Genomic DNA, 26,822 nt, shown 5'->3' with positions numbered 1-26,822 from the left:
GACACTTTGAAACTGGAACTTGTCTCAATTCTTCGATCGTAATGAATCCAAAATTTGGATATGAGAGTTTTTGAAGTCAATGATGCACAGATACCAATGACCGGGGCATTCTTCATGCATTGGAATAAATAGTTGTAACGTTAGAAAAACAATATATATGAGTTGAGGCACAAAAAATCTACTATATTATAGGTGAAAACAATATCTATTCTAAATTTCATATATGCAATTAAACATTAGAAATAATTACTAATCTTCTCGCAATCATCCAATTCGCTAATGTACTTACTCACGATGGATGTTTTTCTATCAAAAAAAGGATGAGGACTCCCGCACAAAATCATTTGCTAATAATAAAACATAATACGAACATTAGTATATTGTACTTAATACGTAAGTAAACAAGAAGAGAAATATGAGCTTACTGAAAATGTCGTGGGAAGATAACATCTTATACTTGTAATGCCTATAAATTGCCTCTGAAAATAATTTAGCTTTGAGGCTTTTAGATTTATTACCTGTTGTTGAACAATAACTTCAATAAATTAATTTAATTAATTTAGCACGCAATTGAAATAAATGAAGTAGGTACTTACAACATCCATCAAATTTTGTCTAGGGCGTAAACACTCAAAATCTCCACGAACTCCATGTTCATGATCAAAGTCAACAAGAAGCTCACTAAAATAATAATATGTTAAAACATTCTTTACTAAATTGGAAGCATATGAAGGCTAAAATTGTAACAAGACATCTTTTAATATTCTAGACACTACAAACCTTTTTGACAATGCTTTATTGAAAACATAATCAGCAACAAGAGATTGAAGTACATTGAATGATTGACCATCCACCACGCCTTCACGAATGGACATGGGGATTGACTAAATCGAAAACAGGACATAATTATTACCTATATATGTTGAGTATCCAAAATAAGAACATGATATTAAACTATTTGTATTAAACCTCTGATGCTTGACGTTTTCCCATCTTCCTTAAATTGTGTACAAACGGGGAGACCTTGAATTTACTTGGTTTCCTCTCCCTTGATGTACGTGTTTTCATGACATGATCGGGATAACCACATAGTGCTCGTAATGGTTCCTAATATGGAAAATACCATTAATATACATCTATTTACTATGTAATGGTTAAGTAGTTGTAAAGAAAATATTTTTTTCTTTGTATGATACACACCTTTCCATAATCTCTTCTACTCCTTTTGATTGGAAGTGGTAAAATATCTACATTTTCGTCTGGAATGATATGCACTTCAATTGATGTAGCACATGCATCTTCATTCTTTCCATTCAAGTCCTCAGTGCATAACTTCTCAATTGACAAAGTGCGAACATAATGTTCATTTCCATTCTTATTGTCCTTATCTACCAAGCTTCTCTCACATGAGAGAATGTCATTCTTTGTTCCCTCCTCGTGCATTCTCAAAGGTTTTCTGCTTGATCCAACGAAGAGACCTTTCAATGTAGTATATTTATCCTCAAATTCAATCAAAACTTTTTCACACCTACTACTTGCACCATGACACAAATCAATTAGATGTGTCTTTAATTGTTCAAAGGTTTTATCCATCTCCATTAAGCTCCGACTGTGTTCCTAGTGATATATAGGAACTTCATTAATAACATAATAATACAAAGGTTCACTACTAATATTGATACTCACGATGAATATTGTAAAACGTACTCGTTTAATAACATCTTTATTTGGATTGATTTCAAATTTCTGCTCCTCATCATTCTCCCTCTCCATTGTCATCACATTTCTATTAACACAATCCCTTATCTCATTTTGTATCACCCATATTTTGACCTACAATATATTCATCAAAATATAACACATATCAAATTAAAAATCACTAAAAACTTAAACCAATATTAAAAGACTTTTGAAACTATAACTTACATTGTCATTTGCATATCCACCGACTTTTTTCAATCTTCGTTTCATGTCCAGTACTTCATCATCTCCCCAAGCAGTAATACAAGGACAAGGTCGAGTATATAATGGTAGGAATTTCTCTTCAAACGATATATGCTCGTGGTAGAATAACTGTGATTATATTTGACACACATATATAGTTAGTTAACAAATTTTATTATAACAAATTCGAAATTCACTCTAATGTCAATTAATTACAAGGACATTACCATTAAAAATAATAAGCAACCACAAACCCCACTTTGTTGTTTCATCTTAAACTCTTCAATCCCATGCACAAGATAAGACAACACAAATTCAGCCCAATTCATCTTCTTTATTGAATCGATGTCTTCCACAAGATGTAAGAAAGAACGTTTCACAAAAAGCTTCATTGTTGGGCACAATAATGCACCCAACACAAATAATACAAAACAAATTTTGAAATCGTTTCCACCTTCTTTATCCTCCCTAATTTGATTTTCTAACATCACTAATGGCAATCGCCCCTTTTTATCACAATATTTTTTACATAAATCATTGTTATGGCTAACATCTTTGTTCATGCCAATCTTCAACCCTCTTGCCCTCAATCCCATAATAAATTCAACATCAACGGAGGATAATTTGATACAAGTATTATACAACTCTAACATATAAGTGTTCGGGTTGAAACTATTTATCAACCAAAAACATCACCCATGATCAATTTTCCTACATCGAAGTTGCAAGAGGCTACCAAAACCTATTTCTTCTATGGCTGCTCTTTACTTTGGTTCTAATTCTTCAATAACTCTAATCACTCGCTCGGGTGAGCATCGAGTCTAAAGATATAACTGAAAAAATACACAAACATCAAACATGTTTAAATTAATATAATTTCCAACAAATACATAAGTAATGAAATTAAATATTCATTACAAAAAAATTACCTTTGGAACCACACCCTTTTGAAGTGAATATTGTTTTGAACTTTCTTTGGACTTTGCCATGAAATCTTATTTTTCTACTTTTGAAAGTTCATTCCACTTCTTGCCCAATTTTTTCCTCAACTACATTAATTGGTCACATACTTTAAATTCTAATTTTAAAATGTAATTATATTAGACACAACAATATTACTCCTTACATCATCATTTATCTTAACCCCTTTATCTTTCTCTTTGATCATGGCCAATTGATCGTTACTACAAAACAATTTCAAACAAATTTAACTATAACAACCACAAAAAATACATTGAAAAACATATTCTTTTACATGTTTCTATTTTTCCTTACTAATAATGTATCCAAGCTCCAATAGGCCTCTTTGGATTTCGAACAACTTCAACAACATTGCATTAGCTCCTATAAATTAAATCGAATCATTTAAGTCAATTTTTATAATATGATTTCAAATATAATAAATCAAACATACTTTCACCACCACTACAAAATCCTCCCTAAATCTATGTACATTTTAAATGGTCACAAAATTAGCATATCAATTATTTTCAATCTCCAATTATGGATCTAACCACATTATTTTCATCAATGTCATCAATCCATAAATATCACAAAAAGCATGAAATATAATGGCTACAATATTGTAAAACACATTATCAATACTCACATTTTTTTTCCTTGATATAGAACTCGGCAAATAATTACGACACAACCGCCTTTCGATTAACAAAAAATTGTGTCCTTTTTAGCTTTCTTTCTCTTAGTACTACATGTCTTCTTCTTCTTCTTCCAGCTATGTCTTCAATTCAGGTCTTCAAACCACGAAATTTAAAAGCCGAAAACACCCCTTAAACAAAATATAAAATATGAACAAAATACAAGGGTTAAGGATAGGAGGGGGGAGCGGGAATATCGTACTCTTTACTTCAAAACCCGAAAAAACCCCAAATATGAAAACTAAATATGGACATAATAAGAGGGGATACTAAAAAAGCCAGAACTCGAAAAGATGTCCCCCGAAATAACTACAATATCTCACCCGAAAACACCCAATAACACAAAAACATCCAATAATACACAAAGACAACTTAAAGCACCTGAAAATAATAGCCGATGGAGATGAGCAGAAAACACAAGTACTTGGAGAAGAGAGGAAAAAAGAGGAAAATATCGGGAAACTCGGTAAAAAAGGGAGAAAACAGAAACTCGACTGAAGATTAATGGTGAGAGGGGTCTCTATTTCCTTCTTTAGTGCTTTCTTTCACCCATTTCTTCATTGTCTCATATTTACCTCTTAGGTTTCTTCCGAAGATAGGATTATTTTTTTTTTTTTTGGAGTAGACTCTGGGTTTTAGGTTGGTTTTGAGTTTATTCCGGAGTTGTTTGAGGTGGGTTTTGGAAAATGATGAGATTGTGAGTGAAGATTGAGAGAGGGTTGTGATTGTGGAGGCGGGCTGGTGATAAATTTGGCACTGGACACTCCTTGAATGAAGAGAGGAAACTCGACCCGGCTGTCGAGGATGAGTGGAGATTAGAGCACGGGGACACAACCGACTATGGAGGAGAAGACGACCGTCTATGGAGGAGTGTGGAGATGAGAGCACGAGACATAGCCAACCATGGACAACCAACCATGAACCTATGGAGAAGTGTGGAGATGAGAGCACGAGACACAGCCAACCATGGAGGAGAAGACGCTCGGCTATGGAAGAGAAGAGAGGGGAAAAACGGGAAAAGAGTGGCTGAGAAGGAGAGAGAACAGGTAGAAAATGAGGGAAGAGAGAGAATAAACGGGAAAATGGGCTGAGAGGGGGAGACAACAAGTAACAACAGGTAGCCAGTTTTTCTTTTTTCATTTTTTCTTTTTCTTTTGAATGGCTGAGATTTAATATCTTTCATCCAACGGCTACAAAAAATCTGAGGCATGGTACCCCCCTCGGCACCATAGAATTTTCCAAGATAAAAATATCAATATTTTATAGATACATTCTTATTTTATCAATACATCATTTATCGATGTGAAAATTACTCAAAACTCATACAAACATTAGAAAAAAAAATCATAAGAAAGCAATATTACATCTATTAAAGTTCTTTTATTAAATACGATAATATATGTGTGATAAAATTTGTAATGATTGACAATAATATGTTAATTTGAAAACATATTTAATACTAAAAATAATAGTCTATTTAATTTAATTGTATTTAATGATATAAAATAATGATGATATATGAATGATTTGTTTTAAATATATTTATAATTTTTTATATTTGATTAATATACAAAAGATATAAAGAAAAACATGTTACAAAGATTATTATGATTTGTATTTTTATATTCTTAACAATCAAATAAATGGAATTTAAAAATAGAATAAGTAAAATTCATTTTTAATTAAAATTTTAATTTAATATCTTGTTTTTCTCATGGATATTTATTTATGTATATTTATTAAAATTAATTTACTTAAAAGACATAAGTTCAATTCCAAATTATTGAACAGAGACCACTAGGACCCATAAGATGATATTGTCTCTCTTATAATTCAATTCTGAAGTTGACCCAATATCTCATTATATAGAGTCAACTACATTTTTGTACCTTAAATAAATAACAACGAGACATTAAGTGTTCGGGTTTGTAACTTGTCATTCATTGTATACAATTTTCCCATGAACTAATGTCCATAATTTAACAAAATTAAAGCTATCAACCTTTTAAGATGACCTTTATCATCCTTAAGTTTTAGATCTTCTTATTATGTAATCAATTGACATATTTTGGTTCATCAAGAACTAATGTCAAGTTCTACTTAAGGAACTACTATGACTATAGTTTACCTGAACACACATCCTTAAAATTACCTAAGGGGACATACTGTATTATTTTCATAAGATTTCATGGTGTCTCTATTGAAAATACCTATTGCTGCCAACTTTAGTCAATAATAATTCAATCCATAGCAAATATATGATCACTTTATATTTTACTTGTAAGCCAAAGTCACTACTAACTTTGGCTCAACCATAATATTCTCTCAAGGTTGAGAAATAATACAACATGACAACTTTGTGAAGTCATGATTACCTAATTATTGAAGTAGAGAGAGGATTATTGAGAAACAATAACTTGACTTTTCCATTGATTAAGGATGAATATATATACACAAAACCTAAAACACAAAAATAGGAAACAATCTACCTAAAACACAAAAATATGAAACAATCCTAGAATTAGGGGATTACAATAAAAATAGGATACAATCCTAGAATCAGGGAATTACAAAAAAAAAATAAGAAGTTACAACTAATTACAATAATTTGAAAATAGAAAGAAAATCTATTGTAATGAATTTTCTAATATGCCCCATGAAGATGGAGCTCTGGAGGAGATGCCAATCTTGACCCGTAATTCTTGGAAGCGACTTCGTGGAAGCAGTTTAGTAAGAGCGTCGGTAAGTTGATTTGCTAAGAAAACATGAGTAACATGAAGAGCACCTGATTGAACTTGATCCTGAATAAAGTGACAGTTAATTTCCATATGTTTCATGCACGAATGAAAGACTGGATTAGAATAGAAATAGGTGGCACCAATATTGTCACAATAGATAACAGGCGGTGTAGGTAGTGTGACGCCAAACTCTGTGAGAAGAGAACAAATCCAATTGATTTATGAAGTAGTAGTGCCAACTGATCGATACTCAGCCTTTATGGATGACCGAGCAACTATATGTTGTTTCTTGGATGACCAAGAAATTGGATGACGACCAAGATAGACAATATAGGCACTCGTAGAGGTATAGTCGTCTTTGTTACCAGCCCAATCTGCATCTGAGAAGGCATGAAGAGAAAGTGTATTTGCCTTATGAAGAAATAATCCATGAGTCAATGTGCCACATAGATATCGAAGCAATCGTTTTGCAACATTCCAATGTTCAGACGTCGGGTGATGCATGAATTGAGATAGCTTGTTAACAACATATGATATGTCTGGGCGAGTGAGGCAAAGATACTGTAGATTGCCAACAAGAGTTCTATATTCTGTGCAGCTAGTCAGAGTTGTACTTGAATGAAGTGTGAGATTTCCATCTTTAACAAGTGGTGTAGCAACAGGTTTTGCACCAGACATTTTTTTCCGGGCAAGAAGATTAGAGATATAGCGCCTTTGAGTAAGCAACACACTAGATGGAGTGGTAAGAACCTCAATGCCGAGAAAGTAGGACAAGGCGTTAAGATCCTTAATTGAAAACTTTGTGCCAGGAGGTCAATATAGTGCTGAATAATATTGGTGTTGGTACCTGTGATAATAATGTCATCCACATAAACAAGTAGATATATTGTAATGTCACCTAAGTGGAGAATGAATAGAGAAGTGTCCGCATGAGAGTTTGTGAACCCAGACTCAATGAGGAACTGGCGAAGTTCGAGATACCGAGCCCGTAGGGCCTACTTGAGTCCATATATAGTCTTCTTTAATTTGCATTCATGTGTTGGATTATCTCTATCAACAAATCCTGGAGGCTGGTCCATGTAGACATCTTCGAAAAGATGGCCTTGAAGAAAGGCATTATTAACATCCATCTCGCAATTGCCAACCTTTACTGATTGCTAGGCTTAGAACAAGTCGTATTGTGGTTGGCTTAACAACCAGACTAAATGTGTCATGATAATCCACGTCAAGTCGCTGATGAAAACCTTTGGCAACTAATCTAGCTTTGTACCTGTTAATAGAGCCATCAGGAAGCTCTTTAATACGAAAAACCCACCTACATCCAACACGATTCTGCATAGAAGTAGATGGAACAAGCTCCCAAGTTCCATTCTAAACAAGAACATCAAATTCATCATTCATGGCTTGTCTCCACTTAGGATCAGTGAGGGCTTGGTTAATAGTATGAGGCTCAATGTCTGATGGTTGAGAAATGACAACAGTGAGATTCATCTTGGTTAGGGGTTTGTGGATGTTGTTTTTGGCTTTAGTGGTCATGGGATGGGTATTTTGATGGGTGGATGAAGCTGTGGTTGAAGCAGAAAAGGTCTTAGAATTGTGTAGTTCTGGTGGTAGAGTATGAGCGCCATCAATGAAGTGATGAAGTTCATAACCTTCAAGAAGATATTGGATTTGAAGGCTCCATGTGAGATAATTGGTCGATGACAATTTGGTGATATTGGAGAGATTGATTGTAAGGAAGGGATGTTGAGGATCTTGGGAGTTTTAGATGGTGATAGGATCGTTGGTGGAAGAGAAGGATGCACCAGAGCCATTGAGGAGAAGGAAAAAAAAAGGGAAGAAAATATGCCCAAGAAGATTAGGCTCTGATACCATGTTGAAGTAGAGAGAGGATTATTGAGAAACAATGACTTGACTTTTCCATTGATTAAGAATGAATATATATATATACACAAAACCTAAAACACAAAAATAGGAAACAATCCTAGAATTAGGGGATTACAACAAAAATAGGAAACAATCCTAGAATTAGGGAATTACAACAAAAATAGGAAGTTACAACTAATTACAAGAATTTGAAAATAGAAAGAAAATCTATTGTAATGAATTCTATAAAACTAACAACCTTACATCATGACTCACCATAGGTTTTATCTAATGTGCAATCATACACACTAATGCACTTACTATGAGAATCTCATCTCGATGGCTAAGACTAGTCATCCCTTCAATTAGGAGGTAGTACACTACAACCTTAAATAAATTGTCTAAATCCATGAACCAATTGTGAACAAATAATTTATTTGTAAGAAACTCATGACTTAGATCTTCCGTGTAATTCTTAATGCATTTAAGTCATGTACAGTATAAGAAATGCAAGTCAAAATGCTCAGAAAATATAGTGTATAGAATAAGAATAGATACAAATGAAATTGGAATATTATTTAATAAATTATAATCTCTTAATTTGTTACATTATGTGAAGCTTTTAAAAGCTCTATTCCAACCATGATTAGCATTCAATAGTTGCAAACCAAAAATAAAATAACATAATTATTGAAAATTTTAATAATAATTAATATGGAAAAAAAATACAAGTAAAATAATGGAATATAAGTAAAATAAATTATAAGTAAAATAATTTTCTTCTATCTTAATTTATTTCTTCAAATTCAAACATCATACATATTTTATTTAATAAAATTGAAAATATTAATATATTTATATTTAATTATAATTAAATTTTGATAATATCAAAGATGAAAAATAAATATTGTTATTTTTAATTTTTTTATACATATTTTAAAATTTTATACTTATTTGTAATTTATGATGTGATAGTTCAACCATAGGTGAGACTATTGAATTGTGAATGGATAACTATTTTGATTTAATAAGCTACTTAAAAAAATGATAAATATTCCATAAAAATATAGATATATACAAATGGATTCATTTGTTTCCCCTTTTTCTTTTCTTTCATCTTGGCATGTGGGTACTCCCTTCTATTCTTGAACTAAATATAAAATAACTCATAAAATATTTATCAATGAAAAAAGCAAGAAGACACTTAGGCCCCATTTGGTGGTGTTTTTTAAAATTTGTTTTCAAAATAGAGAACAAAAAACATTTTTTAAAAATAAAAAATAAAAAACAAAAGTGTTTGGCAAGATGGTTAAAAAATAGTTTTTAAAAAAAATAAAAAAACAAAAAGCTTGTTTGGATGAAATAATTTATATTGTTTTTAAAAACAATACCTTACCTTTATTTTATAAAAATTTTATAAATTTAATTTATAATAATATGAAATCAAATTCAAGTTAAGTGTTATTAAAATTTTATTCAATTTTATTAAAAAATTTGAGAAAATGAGTGGATTTATATAATACAGACTATAAAATCAATTATTAATTAAGAAATTAAAAATATTTTATTTATCACTTGAGAATCTTGGAGAATTTTCTCAAAATGATTTGTATTTCATTTTCTATAATAAAAAATTTATAATATATTTATTTATAAGATACTTTCATCAAATTAAAATAATAAATTAATTTTTTTTGGTAATTTTATATAATATTATTAAGTAAAATGACATTTTAGGAAATAATTATTTGACTTAGAAAAAAGTGTATATATTTTAAAATATTTTTAAATGAATGAAGATAAAACCAATTTATAAAAGTTGAAGTTCATTTTTCTATATTATCAAATTAGTGCTTGAAAACCCATTTTCCCTATATTTTTTTTTTATTATGAAACAATTTTTTTATTCTAGTAAAACAAAAGTTGCTATAAGATTAAAATAATTTTAATATTCATTTTTAATATAAGCCAAACAAGTACTTTAATGATTTTTTTTTTTTAATTTCTTGTTTGATCATGTTTTCTTATGTTTGTTTTCAGAAATTGTATTTAAGTTAAAGAACAAAAAAAAAAAAAAAGGTTTTTTTTAAATGTTTTATAAAAATAAAAATATTTGGAAAATTATTTTTATAAAAGGATTTTTTTTTTAAAAAAAAAAACTTGTTTGGATAATTTTTTAAAATTGTTTTGATTTTGTAAAAATATTTGAAATTCAATTTATATAATATTAATTAATTAAATTTGATTGGAGGCTTATTGAAAATGAAAAGAATTTTGTAATTACAAATAAATTAAAAAAATAAATGATTTTTAGTAAAACATAAATAGTAATATTATAATAAAATCATAAATTACATTTTTAGTAGAAAATATACTATTTTAAGTAGAAAATATACTATTTTAAGTAGAAAATATACTATTTTATTATATGTTAGAAGCGTAAAGATGTTAACATCTTTGCATTTTTATTTTATTTTTTGTTAAAAATGAATAATACTATTTGTGAATAGTATTTTATTTAAAATGAATAATGAATAAAGTTTTACTTTTTTAACATATAAATAAGCCAAGTTTTTTTATTACATATACACACATTTAGTACTCAATTTTGAATATAATATTATAGAATGTTTTGATTTAATCTATGATTAATTGGATCGGTTTTCCTCTATGATTTTTGTTTTTAATGATTAGATTTATTTTTGAGTTCCAAATTATTCTTAAAAATTGTTAAACTCATTAATAAAATCAATAAAAAATGTCACTTGATTTTAAGTTCATTTATTTAGTGAAAAAACTTATCAAAGTATAATTATGTTTATAAAAGAAATAATAGAGTCATTATAAACCAATTTTTATTCATAAATATGGTATTAATAAGTTTATTATTTAAGTTTCAAATTATTTTTAAAAATTATTAGATTTGTTAATGAATACAATACATTAAATTTTATTTAATTTAGAATTCATTTTCTTATTGAAAAAAAAAATTAGAAAATAATAATTTTATGTAGAAGAGAAACAATAAAAATAAAAACCAAACAAAAGTTCATACTTTTTGATGTATTTTTTAACAGGTTATCTTCTATCATTAGGGAAATTAGTAATCACTAGTTCTATCATTAGGGATATTAGTAATCATTTGACCTTCTTCACCTTTCTTGATCAATTCATGATCCTTCTTTGCCTGAATCATTCTGCAACATTTTTGTTTTTACAATCATATGACTTGCCCTCTACTTATTCACTACATCTTTTCAGAAAATTTCATCACCACATTTTTTCAGAAAATTTCAATTTAATTTGGCTTTGCCATGGTTGGCAATGTAAACACCATCCTATGATCCAACATTTCTAGTAGAGTCAGGGTTCAAAATTTCGACCATTGGTATGACTTGATTGAGTTGTATCCATCTCGGTCATGGTCAATATTAGGCTCATTATTGAGTCAAAATTGGCGGAGAAAATAAAAAAATCACCAAAATAAAGGACTTTAGAAGGAAATGTCTTAATTTGTATTTTAATCCTCCAAATCTAAGCTTTGGCATCCTTGTATAATTAATTTATGTCTGGTTTAATGCCTTCAAACCTCAATATGATTTAAGAAGTTCATAAGAAGTTTCGTTAAGACATGAAAGGAGTATTTTTCAAAGAACTAGGTATGTTGTTGAGAATTGGGTATCATGGAAAGATGTGAGAAGTTGTTTGAGAGGTGGGATATTATGCAAAAATGGGTTTGTTGCAAAGAAATTGGAGAGGGAGGTCTATAGGGGTATTTTGTAGAGGAATGGGTGTGTCAAGGAGAAATGGGAGAGAGAGAGTCCTTAGAGGTATTTTGCAAAGGAATGAGTGTGTTAAAAGAAAAATGGAAGAAAGGTATTTAACCAAAATGGAAGAGAGGTTTTTGACCAAAATGGGGGGGAGCTTTTTTTGACCGGGTATTTAGGAATATATTAAATAATTATAAATATCTAGGTTTATATGAAATATATAGAATATAAATATTAATCTAAAAATGAAAAATTAATGGATAAAAGTAATTAAAAATATATTTATTTTTTTAATTTGTTTATTCAAATGAAAATAAAAATCTTGTTTTTTTATTAATGGTTTTATTTAGAATAAATTTGATAGAAAAGATATTTATATTTTTAAAGGTGATTTATGATTGTTTTTTAATGGTTGAAAATAATTTTTAAAATATTTAGTTTAAAAAAATTATTATAAAAATAGATTCTTTTTTATTAGTTTTATCTAATATTTAGTATGAGGTGATAAATAAAAAAATATCTTCTACTTCTACCACTATACATGGATAATTTTCACTCTTTATATATTTATTAACTTTTTAGTCTATATAATTGTATTTTTTTTTTATAAGTTTAAAAATTCTCTTAAAAATTTTGGAATTCTTAATTTAACATATTTTACATATCATTCCGTACTAATACAAGATGCTAAGACTTTCAACCATGGCTAATTACGAAATGGAATTTGTTTGGAACTTTTTCTAAATTTTAATTAATTCTTCTCGTTTTCCTTGGACTTTATAGTAATTGACCCATAATTTTTTTTTTTTTTTTTTGTTGTTAAATATACCAATCCATTTTTTATGACATTCACAATTTTTGTGTCATCAAATCCCAATAAGCAAGTACTTATTTAATAAAAAAACAAAGGTTGTGAACCTAAATTGCATTTTATCAAACCAATCATCAAACTCAAACAAAATCAAAACGACATTTTGCCTTTTTATTCGAGGTATTGATCATCTTAAACTAACCCTAAATTAACTACTCATGTTTATCCCTTTATATTTATTGTAGGGATGATGATGCCTTTTTTATTTGTTGATTTTAAAATAAAAAACAAATGTTTATCCCTCTAATATATCAAGTATTGTAAGGATAATGGTGCCTTTTTATACGAGATATTGATCATAGTAAACTAACCCTACAAAAATTAGGGATATGGAGGGTTAACGGCTACATAGGATAGAGCAAGTATTTGTTTTAGCATACACCAATATCTCATGTACAACATGCATTAAAATAATAGTAATGGGAAAATAATAATAATTAGAAAAGAAACTTTATCTTAAACTTTACCATCCTTCAGACTTATAAATACTAAAAGTGACTAATGAAACACATTTTATAAAGAAAGATCACGTTAAAAGTTGTTAGACATGTTATGCTATCATCAATAATTGATTTTGAAAATCACAAAAAGTGCATGACCACTTACACTGTTGATATTATGGAGTCCATTGTTCATGTAAAGTGGTTTCTTCACAAGATTGAGAATCTTTAATTGCCTCCACAAGATACAATTTTAATTATTTGGCCAACAATTTATTTATTTGCATTTTTTTTGCTAACATTTTCAATTATTTTTTGTTAAGCATTCTTATTTTTATAAAACTATCAATGAATTAAATATATAACTTCAATTATAAATACATGGAGTTTAATTGTTCTTGATTTTTTACTTTTTTTAAAAATATTTTTTGCTTAGTGATCCTAATTTCTATAAAATTATAAGTGGATTAAAGACATAATTTTATTTCTAAATATGTAGATTTTATTTATTTCCATTTTTCTAATTCTTTTTGTTTAATTGTATTGATTTGTATAAAAATATAAAATTACATGATTGATGTAAAACATAAACTGCACTTAAAAAAACTTTATGTTGATGACTATAAAAAAAGTTGAAAAAAAAATTAAAAATAAATAAAAAGACTAAAAAACAATTAAATACATGATAAAAAAAATAAAAATAAAACTATACTTAAAGCGAGTCTTGAAAACATAATCTTGGGGTACGTTAAAATAGTTTCTTAACAAATGGTTTTAGAATAGAATTTAATTCTAATTTGAGAGTTTTATAATGCACATCAAATTTGAGAAATTTTAGAGTAACAAATGATAAATTATGTCCTAATTAAATTTTAGAAGTCGGGTAAAAATTGGATAAACTTTCCTTAAGATATTTAAAAACTTTGAGTATTATAATGAGTTTGTTTCCTATCCCTCTAAGTATGATAATGATAAGTGGAAATTTCCAAAACTTTGAGTATTATTTTATTTATTTGATTAAAATAAAAAAATAAAAAAAATAAAAAAAATCATGTGAAAGGAATAAAAGTCTATCCTTGTCCATTGTAATTTAACTTTCGAAAAGCTAATTTGAAAAAGAATTTTCCATATTCATTTTTATCACTTTTTTTTCCTTTTAGAGAATTTATGAAATTATATTTTATATTAAAAATACAAATATAAAAATTTATATCAAATTAAATTAATAACATTATTTTTATTATCATGGTTAATTTTTTTATTCATCATTTAAGTACTAAAAAGTTTGAAATTTAGTTGGGATTGAAAACCAAGGAAGACATTTGGACTAACCTTTGCTTAATTAGGTAGTAAACTCAAGCTATCATTTAAAATTTCAAAAGTCATTATCTAAGTCCATGAACCAACAATGATCAATTTGTTTACTTGCAAGTGATTCATGACTTAAATATTTCGTACAACTCCTAATATGCAATGCAAGAGACACTTGACCCTAATGCTCAGAAATTATAATGCAAGAATATAATAAATAAAATGAAAATGAAAATTATATTATAAATAATAAATCTTGTTTTTTTTTTTTATTACGTAGTGTCTATGGACCCCGCATTTCGTTCAATGCATTCCCACTTGATGGCGCGACTCACTTTTTTTTTTATTTGTTGAAAATTTGACTTTTAGAAAAAGACTTGGAGTCGCCACTTATTTTTGTTTTATTTTTTAAAGGAAAAACAAAATAAGAAAGAAAAACCCTAAGTGTGACTCCTAAATGAAAAACAGGTCTATGAAAAACCGAGTTTGAATCCGGAGGTTAGGTTACTTATTGGGAAGGTACGATGAAAGACCATAGCACCCCTCTAAGCCCCTTAAAAACGGGTCTCTACTAAATAAGGTGAGGCAAATGTTACAATTGATAAGGAAATCAATGGATACTAATGAAATAATAAAATAATAAAATGAATCATGTATGAAAATAGGCAAAGTAGGAATGAGAGTGTACCTTGGCAGCAAGTAATAACGCACTATCATGGAAACAAAGTTAGCTCAAGTATAAAATCATCTCATGCATATCAAAGAGAAAGACAAAGATCAAACAATATTCATTAAGCATAACAGTTGACAATCAAAAGAGAAAACTCGTATGTATGGGGCCCCACCAAAGCCCAATTTATCTTGCAAGAATTAGATTCACAAATTCTATTATTTTGAAATTATGAAAAATTTAGTATTGCTTATTTAAAATCAAGAGAAACATAAAATTATTTGAAAATCAAAGAAAATTTATATAAGTGTGTACCAAAATGAGAATGACAACAACTTTATTTAAAAATGGGATTTTTAGCAACCTAAAACCCTAATAAAGAATGAAAAGATGTAGAATTGAAAAAATATTTGACAACTAGAGTGAAATTAAAACTATTCGGAAGAAAACTAGAGTTTTGAAATTTATTTGAAGATTAAAGTCTAAAAAATTATTTGAAAATTGAAGTTTTGAAAATTAAATTTAAGAATTGGAATTTTGGAAATTAAATTTGAAGATGGAATTTTTTATAAATAAATAAAATAATAATAATAACGAAAATAATAATGACTAAATAAATAAATGTGAAAATTAGAATTTTGGAAATTGGGAATTAAATTTAGAAATAGGAATTTTGAAGAATTATTTAAAGATGGAATTTTAAAAATAAATAAATAAATAGAATAATAATTATAACGAAAATAATAATGATTAAATAAATAAATGTGAAAATTGGAATTTTGGAAATTGGGAATTAAATTTGGAAATCGGAATTTTGAAAAATTATTTAAAGATGGAATTTTAAAAATAAATAAATAAATAAATAGAATAATAATAATAACAAAAATAACAATGATTAAATAAATAAATGTGAAAATTTGAATTTTAGAAATTGAGAATTAAATTTGGAAATCGGAATTTTGAAGAGTTATTTAAAGATGGAATTTTAAAAATAAATAAATAAATAAAATAATAATAATGACGAAAATAATAATGATTAAATAAATAAATGTGAAAATTGGAATTTTGGAAATTATGAATTAAATTTGGAAATTGGAATTTTGAAGAGTTATTTAAATATGGAATTTTAAAAATAAATAAATAAATAAATAGAATAATGATAATAACGAAAATAACAATGATTAAATAAATAAATGTGAAAATTGGAATTTTAGAAATTGGGAATTAAATTTGGAAATCAGAATTTTGAAGAGTTATTTAAAGATGAAAATTTAAAAATAAATAAATAGAATAATAATAATAATGAAAATAATATGTATTAAATAAATAAATGTGAAAATTGAAATTTTGGAAATTGGGAATTAAATTTGGAAATCGGAATTTTTGGAAATTTTATTTGAAGATTGAAGTGAAGATAAGATTATTTGAAAATCCGGAATTTTGAAAGTCATTTAAAAAAAAATTGTGATAACATGTGAGCATAAAGGATAAAAAAGGAATATGGACATATATGTCCCAGGGATGGCCTACCCAAAAGTCCTCCATTGATTTTACTACCATATAATGATTCATAGATAAGAAAAATCTATCAATGGCTCTAAGAGCCTTCATTTTAGAGATTGGTTTTGGAAACTGGGTACTTGATAACATTGGGATCAACCTCACCAGCAGTTTTTGTCATCGACAATGTAAGCTCCAAGCATAACCGATTCTCTAAGTAGTGGGCTGCAAGCCGATACTTGTAAGCTGGAATCAATTCCCACTTGGTCAAAAGGTTGTCTGCAGTGCCTAAAATTAAAGACGAAATGCTCTGCATGGTTATAGAGCTTGTCTGCAGTAACTTAGAAAATACCAAAACTACCTGTTAATATATCCCCTTTGAAGAAATATGACTTTTGATGCTCCCACCAGCTTTTTGAAAGAAGCATTGTGCTGGCAAAACCATTTAACTACTTCTATCACCTTTCCACCATGCAATTGTGGCTCCAGCTAGAAGTTTCCCAAGTTCTTCATCATTTCTCACAACCGACAAAACATGCCTCGGGATTATCCTGTTCTTCTTATTATCCCTCGCTGCATTTCTAGCCAACTCCAAAACCTTAGCAGCTAGTTACTCCAGCACGGTAACGAGGTAGACCTGGGCATCAGTTCCAACGCGTTGAGAATGATGGCCTTTCTTAAGGTATCTGCCGATACGATCGACCGAAAATTGAAGACCAGTTTTGACGGAACGGGATACGGGCTTCTTCTTGGGAGCAACAATAAGTGAGGAGGGGACGCCACTGATGATGGCAGACTTGTGCTTGGGGAAGAGAGCTCTCGGGAAGGAGTTGTTGATGTCGATCTAAGCGCTAGAGCAGACATGGTGGTTGGAGCATCTAAGAGCTCCTCCAAACCGATGGCCATTACACACGGGGATAAAGATATTGTTCCAGTGTTTTCATGCGCGTGGGTTGGGGCTAGTGAAAAAAAATGGCGAGTTGTACGTGAGATGTGGTAGAGTAGAGGCTTAGCTGCAAAATTGGAAAGAGGTTGGTCATACCTATGCATGACTCCTATGTGCACGGGTAGGAAATGGGTATTTGAAAGACGGGAGGGGGTAGGGAGATGGAATCGACTACTGAAATGGGGAACATGCAGTAAGCCCTGCCGTTTTGTGTAGTTCATCCCCATCAAGAAATAAATCAGTCTCATCTTTGGTTGGCAAAGAAGGAGAGATGACCACCTATTCCATATCCTCTTACTCATTTCAGAGGGTACACTCTCAGATGACAGACCGAGATCTCGAAATACGCCCGGTAGTCATTCCAACATCATCAACCGTTGAGGCACATACTCATGCACACTTGAAAAGTTACCAATAACAGAGAAAGACAAGAATAGGAAGGAAACCAAGGAAGTAAAACATAAAAAAAAAAAAAAAAAACAAAACAAATAAAAACAACGCTAAATGAAGCTCCATTTCATAGGTCATCAGTGAGCTTCCTAACCAGTGGGAGAGACCATGATGGACTTTTCATATAAATAGCTAGAAGAGTAAATAAATAAACAAATAAAAACATGGTTGCAAGCATCTTGCAAAGAAACGCAAACAAAGCTAAAAACAGAGTAGGATGGCGTAAAAATGGGGGAGTACAAGACATGTAGTGACTGTACCTGAACGTCTCCCTTTGAGCAAGGATTGCCTAGCCTTAAGCTCTAGATTCCAAAGTTTCTTCAAGTTTTCCCAAAAGTCCCCTCTACTACTTCGGTTTCCCTATTTCTCCTTGTTTTTCTGTTCTTCTTTCTCTCCCCGAATATCCCTCTACAACTCTCTGTTTTTCTCTCTCAATTATTCACCCTCTGTTTTCAGCTCTCTACCTCCATAATAGCTCACCCATAGACAACACTACAACCCCTTTTTTCCAATTCTCCTTTCTCTACCTCTGTAGCTAGCTCACCTCTTTCCTTTTCAGCTCACCCATTCTTCTTACCTCATGTCTTTTTCGTCCAACTTTTATTCTCTCACAAGTTGCTACCAGCTCCCCTGCCTGCTTAGATCATCATTTCCTCTGGAACTCTAACCACCACCATGGCGAGGTGGTCACGTCCAAGGCTACGTGTCCCATGCAGCTGAGCATGGAAGTCGTCCCCCATTCCTCCAAATAAATAAATAAATAAATAAATAAAAATATTTTACTCCTCGAGGTGGCCAACCAAAAAGGGTTTACAAATATGTCCATTTTCAGTAAAGTTCATGAGTATAAGGAATATGAATACTAGAGTGAAAAGAAAGTGTGAATAGTGAGTAAAACAAAGTGAACTCTACCGAAGAAAAAGAAAGACCCCTAAAGGTACACAAGTAGAACACAAACTCGCTCAAACTAACAAATGAACAAAAAAGGCTTTAAAATCCTAAAAGAAGGGTAACTCTCAAAATGCCTCTAAAGCTATGCTATGGATCCAGACTTCCTCTAAAATATCTCCAAAAGTGACTCGAAGATCAATGTTAGAGATGAGTAACGGTCGAACCGCCTTGGAGTACAAGAAAGAATGTGTCCAAAGGGAACTGCCCCATGTGAACTACATGAGAACGCTAAGTGTAGGGTGTCAAACAACATGACCGAAATATGTGCCGTGAACTCAAAGGACTATGTCATGTGCAATGGAAGGGGAAATCTAGAAGGACATGATGAACAAATGATAAGCACAAGGTAACAATGTGGGAAAAATGAGGACGAATGTAAAATTGTGAAGGCAAGACGTGCAATGCTAGTAAATATGAATGTCAAGATCTATGACTCTAAATGATAAGGCAGAGGAAAAATGACTTTGAACTCTAAAATGAGGAAAAATGGTGACTCTAAATGCCTGAATGAGTATGCATAATGAATTTGAATGCCATAACTAAGAAGAGATAGTGGCTCTGAATGCCAAACTGAAAAAAGATGTTGGCTTTGAACGCCCAAACTGAGAAGAAATGGTGGCTCTGAGTACCAAAACTAAGAAGAGATAGTGGCTCTGAACGCCAAATTGTGAAGGATGACTCTAAACGTCGTAACTGAGAAGATATGGCGGCTTTGAACGTCGTAACTAAGAACAAACAACGGCTTTGAATGCTAAATTGAAAATGCGGCTCTGAATGCCATAACTGAAAATGTGGCTCTGAATGCTATAACTGAGAAGGGATGGTGGCTTTGAATGTCAAATTGAAAAGAGATGGTGGCTCTGAAAGCCGAAATTGAGAAAGACGTCTCTAAACGTTGTAACTGAGAATAGATGGCGGCTTTGAATGCCGAATTGAAGAAGATGAAGGCTTAGAACGCCATAATTGAGAATTGACATCTCTGAATGTCAAACTAAGAAAGACGTCTCTGAACGTCATAATTGAGAAACGATGATGACTTTGAACGCCGAGTTGCAAGGAAATGGTGGCTCTGAAAGCCAAACTGATAAGAGATGGTGGCTCTGAATGCCCAACTGAGAAGGATGGCTCTGAACATTGTAACTAAGAAGTGATGACTGAACGCCGAGCTGTAAGGAAATAGTGGCTCTGAACGCCATAACTGAGAACTGACATCTCTGAATGTCAAACTGAGAAAGATGACTCTAAATGTTGTAACTAAGAAGCGAGGATGGGTCTGAACGCCATAACTAAGAAAGAATGGTGGCTTTGAGGGCCAAACTGAAAAGATATGGTGGCTCTGAATGCCCAAACTGAGAATGAATGATGGCTCTGAACACCGAAACTGAGAAAATATGGCGGCTTTGAATGTCGATCTGCCAGGAAATGATGAGAGAGGAAGTATGCCCTAGTGTAGTGTGCCGCCAAAACTCTCAATCCACTGGAAGGGTCTGAAAGAGGCTCCCTAAGTCTCAAAAGGTGCTCCACTAGCAAGTCGGAATGGTCAAATCTACTATAAATGTAGTCTCACAACCCATCTGACTAGATCACAATGCCTGACAAGATGTCACAATAAGTCAAACGCCTCTAACTCGAAATGCTTTGTTGGAGGAATCCATCGTCGTCTCAAATGAATTATCCAATGGGGAGTCTCAAGAGAATAGCCCGCTAGGGTAACTACCACGATCTCAACATAACAATCTACTGAAGAATCATGGATAGTGGGACAGTCAAACTCTGAATGTCGTGCTCCACTTAAGGCTCATCTCAGCAAAAATCACTGAAACAGTGACCAGTAATGCAAATAAATATCCCTTGGCCGAGTAACAGAGACTGTAACAAGTTTGTGAGAAAACAATCATCTCTATAGCTAAAGAAGGGAAATATTCCCTAATATAGCAACTAGTGCATCAAATCTATCCTGATAACTTAATAATAACTAAATGGGAATGTATAAGATATCTGACATGTACTCCACTGAATTGATGATATGGGAGTCTATGCGTCTGAGATAACTCCATTCAAGAATCACGACAACATCAGAAAGTACGAGCCTGACTGAATGACTCAAGAAAGGCTCCATCGGAGAATCATCTTAAAATGAAAACAGATAATCAACTCAACGTGTATCTCATAAATGGGGATGATCATGCAAATCAATGGTGATCTACAAATCTTAACCAAAATGAAAATAGGCCCCAATATGGCATCAGATGTGTGGTAGGTCAGAAAATCAGATGGTACCAAATCATCCATCACCAAGTGTGTAATCCTAACCATCCATGTCTGCAGCTGAATCGGGTCAACAGATCAAGGATGCGTCTCCTAGAATGAGAAGCATGATGACATCCAAACGCCGAAAAACTATAGGTCTGACTGAATGGCTCAAGAGAGACTCCCCTAGGAGATCATAATAAGATAGCAAATAGATCATTGTCTTGACGTGTATCTTGTAATTAGGGATAAGCATGCAACTCCATGAAGATCTATAAATCTCAACCGAAAGGGAATATGCCCCAGTATGGCATAAGATGTATGGTAGATTGAAAAATCAGACAACATCGGGTCATCCATCATCAAATATGCAATCCCAATCATCCACATCCACAACTGAATTGGGTCCAAACGTCAAAGAGGCGTCTCCCAGAAGAGGAAGCATGATGATATCTAAATATCAACCAAATCTCAAACACTTGTCCAAGTAGGGGCTGTTGAAGACGACATCTAATCCCATGGCCTCAGGGTGGTCTTAAGACATAGGACGTAACGTAGGTTAGGGTGATAAAGTAATAGAAATGAAAGGAAACTAGACCCAAATACCCAATGATAAAAAACTCATGCCCTTATGTATAAAATGGAACATGTATAGAAAAGCTCGTGAACCATGGACCTGAAGGTGCTGAATATGAATATAATATCAATAATGAGATGATGAAGCAAATCAAACTGATAATGAGATGCATAAGAATGATGTAGGGGAAATATCAAACCTGGAATAGGTCAGTGTAAAAAAAGAACAAGGGGGTGAAGCGAATGGGATGAATCACAAGTAATGACAAGGATGATAATGAAACAATGAATATACAAAGAAAAGTGATGATCAACTCAAATCAAATATGGAGTGAAGTCACATCAATAATGAATGTAATGATGGAAGGGACAATGACATAGAGTCCCTAGGAGAAGGTCACTCATCTCACTCTCAAAGAAATATGACAAAGTGAATACAAAGAAAGAAAGGATCTCAGAAAGCTCACATACAAACTCTCAACAATAAGCATACTCGATAAAATGACCCCTAGATATCAATATACTTGCTCAATGACGGAGAATACTATGCACATACACACATGTGCTTATTTATTTATTTATTTATTTTCATTATTCATTTTTTTTCCAGTTTTTATTTCATTTTATTTATTTATTTTACACATATATAAATACACATACCCTGAACATAAACAAATGAACCCCAAAGATGATATTAATAATGGATAGACACACTTTCAAGTGCTAAGGTAACAAAAAATCTCTCTAACGAGATGACCTTCTCAAAATAAGGATCTTTGAATCAGTGTCCGTGGGATAGATAATGAAAATGATATGACTATCCTCCATGTAATGAACTGATGAGGATCACCACTCAAGGTGGAGAGAATATGAAGCAAAACAAGTAGTAGATAGGATAAAGAAGAAGGGATGAAGAACACGACCAATGAGATGTGATGAAATGCAGTAGTGTGATGGTAGGAAAAAATAATGAGAGAAATATGCATATGTAGGCCCAAGGCTCATGAAACTCCTGAATGAAGCATGCATACACTAAAGGGCCCCTATCTCGGTATAGAAATGTTAGCAAGGCAATAAGAAAGAAAAACTTTGATGCATATGCGAGGCTCAATGGGCTAGCAATGGTCTGTATGTCAAAATGATATAACAAGGTATATGACTAACCGAAATGATGGCCACCCATCCTACGACCATAGTCTCAAACATAATACTTCTTCAATTGATCTACATTAGTTGGCTTCGAGAATCGATTTCCATCTAAATCCATTAACCATGCAATGCCCTCTAAGGTCAGCTCCCTAATGAAATAAGGTCTGAAATTCCCTCTAGGATCTTTGATCAATCCCTTGATGACCTTCAGAACCAAGTCACCTCTTTATAGCGGTCTAGGCTTGACCCGCTTTTTGAATGCACGGGCCATCTTCCTCTGATAAGCACAAACATGATCTGCTACCGTCAATCTTCTTTCATCAATCTCCGCTTTATCTCAAGTGGTAGCACTGCTTCCATACCATACACCAAGGAGTAAGGTGTAGCTCTTGTAGAGGTGCGAAAAGAAGTCTAATAAACCCATAATGCAAACGGAAGCTTCTTCGACCAATCCCAAGAAGTCTCAATCATCCTTCGTAAGATCCTTTTAATATTCTTATTCCCTACCTCTACCGCTTCGTTAGTCTACGGCCTATATGCAAACGATCTATGATGCTGGATCCCTTATCTCTGCAATAAAGTGTCAACATCTGCTCTAAAATGTACTCCTCTGTCCGAAATCAGCTCATGAGGGACTCCATAGCGATAGATAATGTGTGATATGATGAAACCAGCGACCCCAGATGATGTCAATCTCGCATATGAAGCAACCTCTACCCACTTGGTGAAGTAATCGATGGCGACCAAGATGAAATCATGACCACTGGAAGACTTCGGCGAAATCTTCCCAATAATGTCTATACCCCATACTGAAAATGGCCATGGCGAAGTCAGTGCATGTAACTCTGAAGGGGGTACGTGAATAAGGTCTCCATGAATCTGGCACTCTGGACATCTCTGAACAAACTGGCAACAATCTATCTCCATAGTCAACCAGAAATAACCAGTCCTCATGATCTTATGGGCTAACATATGTTATCCCATATGTGGTCCATAGACTCTTGCATGAACAACCTCTGTCATCACTCGATCGACAGAAGCGCGATCTAAGTACAATAGTAACATCCCATCAACCAATCATTTGTACAGTGTCTTCCCACATATCACAAATCAAGTGACCAATTGTCTCAAGGCTCTCTTATCCTTGGTCGTGGTGACCTCATGATATATGCCAAGTCTCAGAAACTGATATATGTCATGGTACCAAGGCAAACCATCATCCAACTCTGCCTCATCAATCAAACAACAATAGGCAGGAACTGATCTCGACTCAATTAGTAAAGGGCGAACAACGGTGTCAGTAGGAATATCAATCATGGAAGCTAGAGTAGCTAAGACATCAAAAAACTGGTTTTGCGTTCTAGGCAGATGTTTATTACTCAAATCATCAAATCTCCAAACCAGTAGCTCTAAGTATGCATGGTAAGGCCAAAGCTTCACATCTCTAGTCTTCCAATGGCCTTGAATATGTCTCAACACCAAATTGGAGTCACCAAACACCTCTATCTGTATGATCCCGAGCTCAAGAGCTGTCTTTAATCCCAAGATGTAGGCCTCATACTCAACAATATTGTTCATGGTAGGATTTCAATCCGAGAATGCCAAACGAACAGATCTAGGAATGTGATCACCATGAGGGGATATCAACAAAACACCTATCCTGTATCCAGAATGGTTGGTTGCACCATCAAAGTACATGCGCCAACCTGATAGACTAGTCATAACAGCAACATCTTCATCTGGGAAATCATTATTGTTAGCCCAAGGGTTCTCCCAATTGGGTTTTGATGATAACAAACCATGGTTAAGTGACTAATTGGTTTGAAAGGTAAAGAATTTTAGGTATAAATTCAGAAATTCATCAAAACAAGATCAAGAGTATTGGAAGACTTTTGATCATAGGAAACGAATGTAAGATGAATGCATGAGTGCACTTAGGTTTTTTCATATCTTTTCATGCATATTTGAAAACTCGGTTTATTTGTTAAAATTTCGATTGCATTAAAACCCAAGTTTATCAGATTTATCTTAGGCAAAATGTTTCAAAATTGGCATATTAATTTACTTAAAGACCTTGCCTAAGTGTTAGAAAAGAAAGAAATTGAAAAAGATAGTTTTTTAGGCCTAAAAGGCTGAACCGGTCGAGGCTCTGGCCAACCGACTCAACCGGTTGGGGAACCAGTCGACCAGTTGCCCTTGTTTGGTCGAGGTCCGATCGAGGAGTGTCAAAAACACTCTTTCTCATCCAGTAGCTTCCTCTTCCCTGTTGAGGTTCCATCCTTCTCGGTCGACCTCTGGTCGATGTCCTGTCGAGGCAACGGTAACCTGCCAAAGCATTAAATGCTCCAACGGCTAGTGAATCGGTCGACCCCCAACTCGACCAATCGAGGTTGCCTTTTGCTTTTCTTGGCTCCCGAGCTTAGAAACCTATAAATTTAGAGCTCCACTTCATTTATGACAAAGAGAACACTTGAAATCAATTGTCTACCTACCTATTCTTGGCTTAAAAGCTCTCATTTCTTTCTTAGTGCATTAAACCATCGCTTGTATATCTTTTAGTGCACCCTTGTGAGTCATCCTAGCTTTGTTTTGTATTTGAGCTATCTTTGAGCTAGGTTGAGGAATTCTTTCTTGTAAAACTTGAGTGTTAAAACCTTCAAGAGGTTTGAATCTTAAAGAGATTATGTAAGAGCCCATTGGAGCCGGAATCCAAGTATAAATAATTGGAAGCTTGGTTGAAGCTTCAATCTAGTGGAACCCTCACTCGGTTAGAAGATTGAGGAGAGTGGACGTAGGCAAGGAAGTGCCGAACCACCATAAAATCCGAGTTTGAATTCTTTAACTCTATCTCTTTATTTCTTGATTATATTGTGCTTGAATTTGTTGTGTTGAAAAAGTTTTGAAAAACCCATTTCACCCCCCTCTTGTGTGTTTTTCTCATTTAAGCATAGCCTTTATTTTCTCAATTGGTATCAGAGTTAGACCTCTTGTTTAAGACCTAATAGTCTAAGAGGAAATGACTATTCCATTAAGCTCATCTCACAATGAAATTTTTGCAAAACATAGAGCTCCATTTTTTACGGGAACCAACTATCCCTATTGGAAAACTAAAATGATTTAGTATTTACAATCAACCGATTTAGACGCGTCATTGAAGATGCCAAACTTTTCCTACAAAACTAGTTGATGGAGCCATGGTTCCAAAACCCAAGCAAGAATGGAATGAGCTTGATAGAAGAAATTTTCAATTAAATGGTAAGACCGTTTTTACTTTGCAATGTGCTATGGATAGAAATGAATATAATAGAATATGTCAATGCAAATTGGCTAAAGAAATTTGGAGATTGCTTAAGATAACTCATGAAGGAACAAATCAAGTGAAAGAGTCAAAAATTAATTTACTTGTACATAGCTATGAATTTTTTTTTATGAAAGAAAATGAGACTATTGTTGAGATGATTACTAGGTTCACCGACATTTTCAATGGTCTTGAAGCATTGGAAAATACCTACAAGGAATCCAAAAAGGTGATGAAGATATTGAGGTCACTCCCATCAAAGTGGCATACTAAGGTCACCGCAATTCAAGAAGCAAAAGACTTGACCAAGTTGCCTATGGAAGAGCTCATAGGGTCATTAATGACATATGAGATCAATTTGGCAAAGAAGCTATAAGAAGGTGAAGACAAAAAGAAGAAGATCATAGCTCTCAAAGCTACAACCAAAGAAGAAG

General features: G+C 32.3%; 1 protein-coding gene across 1 annotated transcript; it reads right to left on the bottom strand.

The window, feature by feature from the left end:
* Positions 1-24,200: 24,200 nt before the first annotated feature.
* On the bottom strand, positions 24,201-24,668 carry LOC109122987 (uncharacterized). The gene has a single exon (XM_019221510.1). The coding sequence runs from the start codon at positions 24,666-24,668 to the stop codon at positions 24,201-24,203; it is 468 nt and encodes a 155-aa protein (XP_019077055.1).
* Positions 24,669-26,822: the final 2,154 nt, after the last annotated feature.

This window comes from Vitis vinifera, chromosome 8 (assembly GCF_030704535.1).
Source record: "Vitis vinifera cultivar Pinot Noir 40024 chromosome 8, ASM3070453v1".
NCBI lineage: Eukaryota > Viridiplantae > Streptophyta > Magnoliopsida > Vitales > Vitaceae > Vitis > Vitis vinifera.
This window is presented reverse-complemented; position numbering and strand designations above follow the sequence as displayed.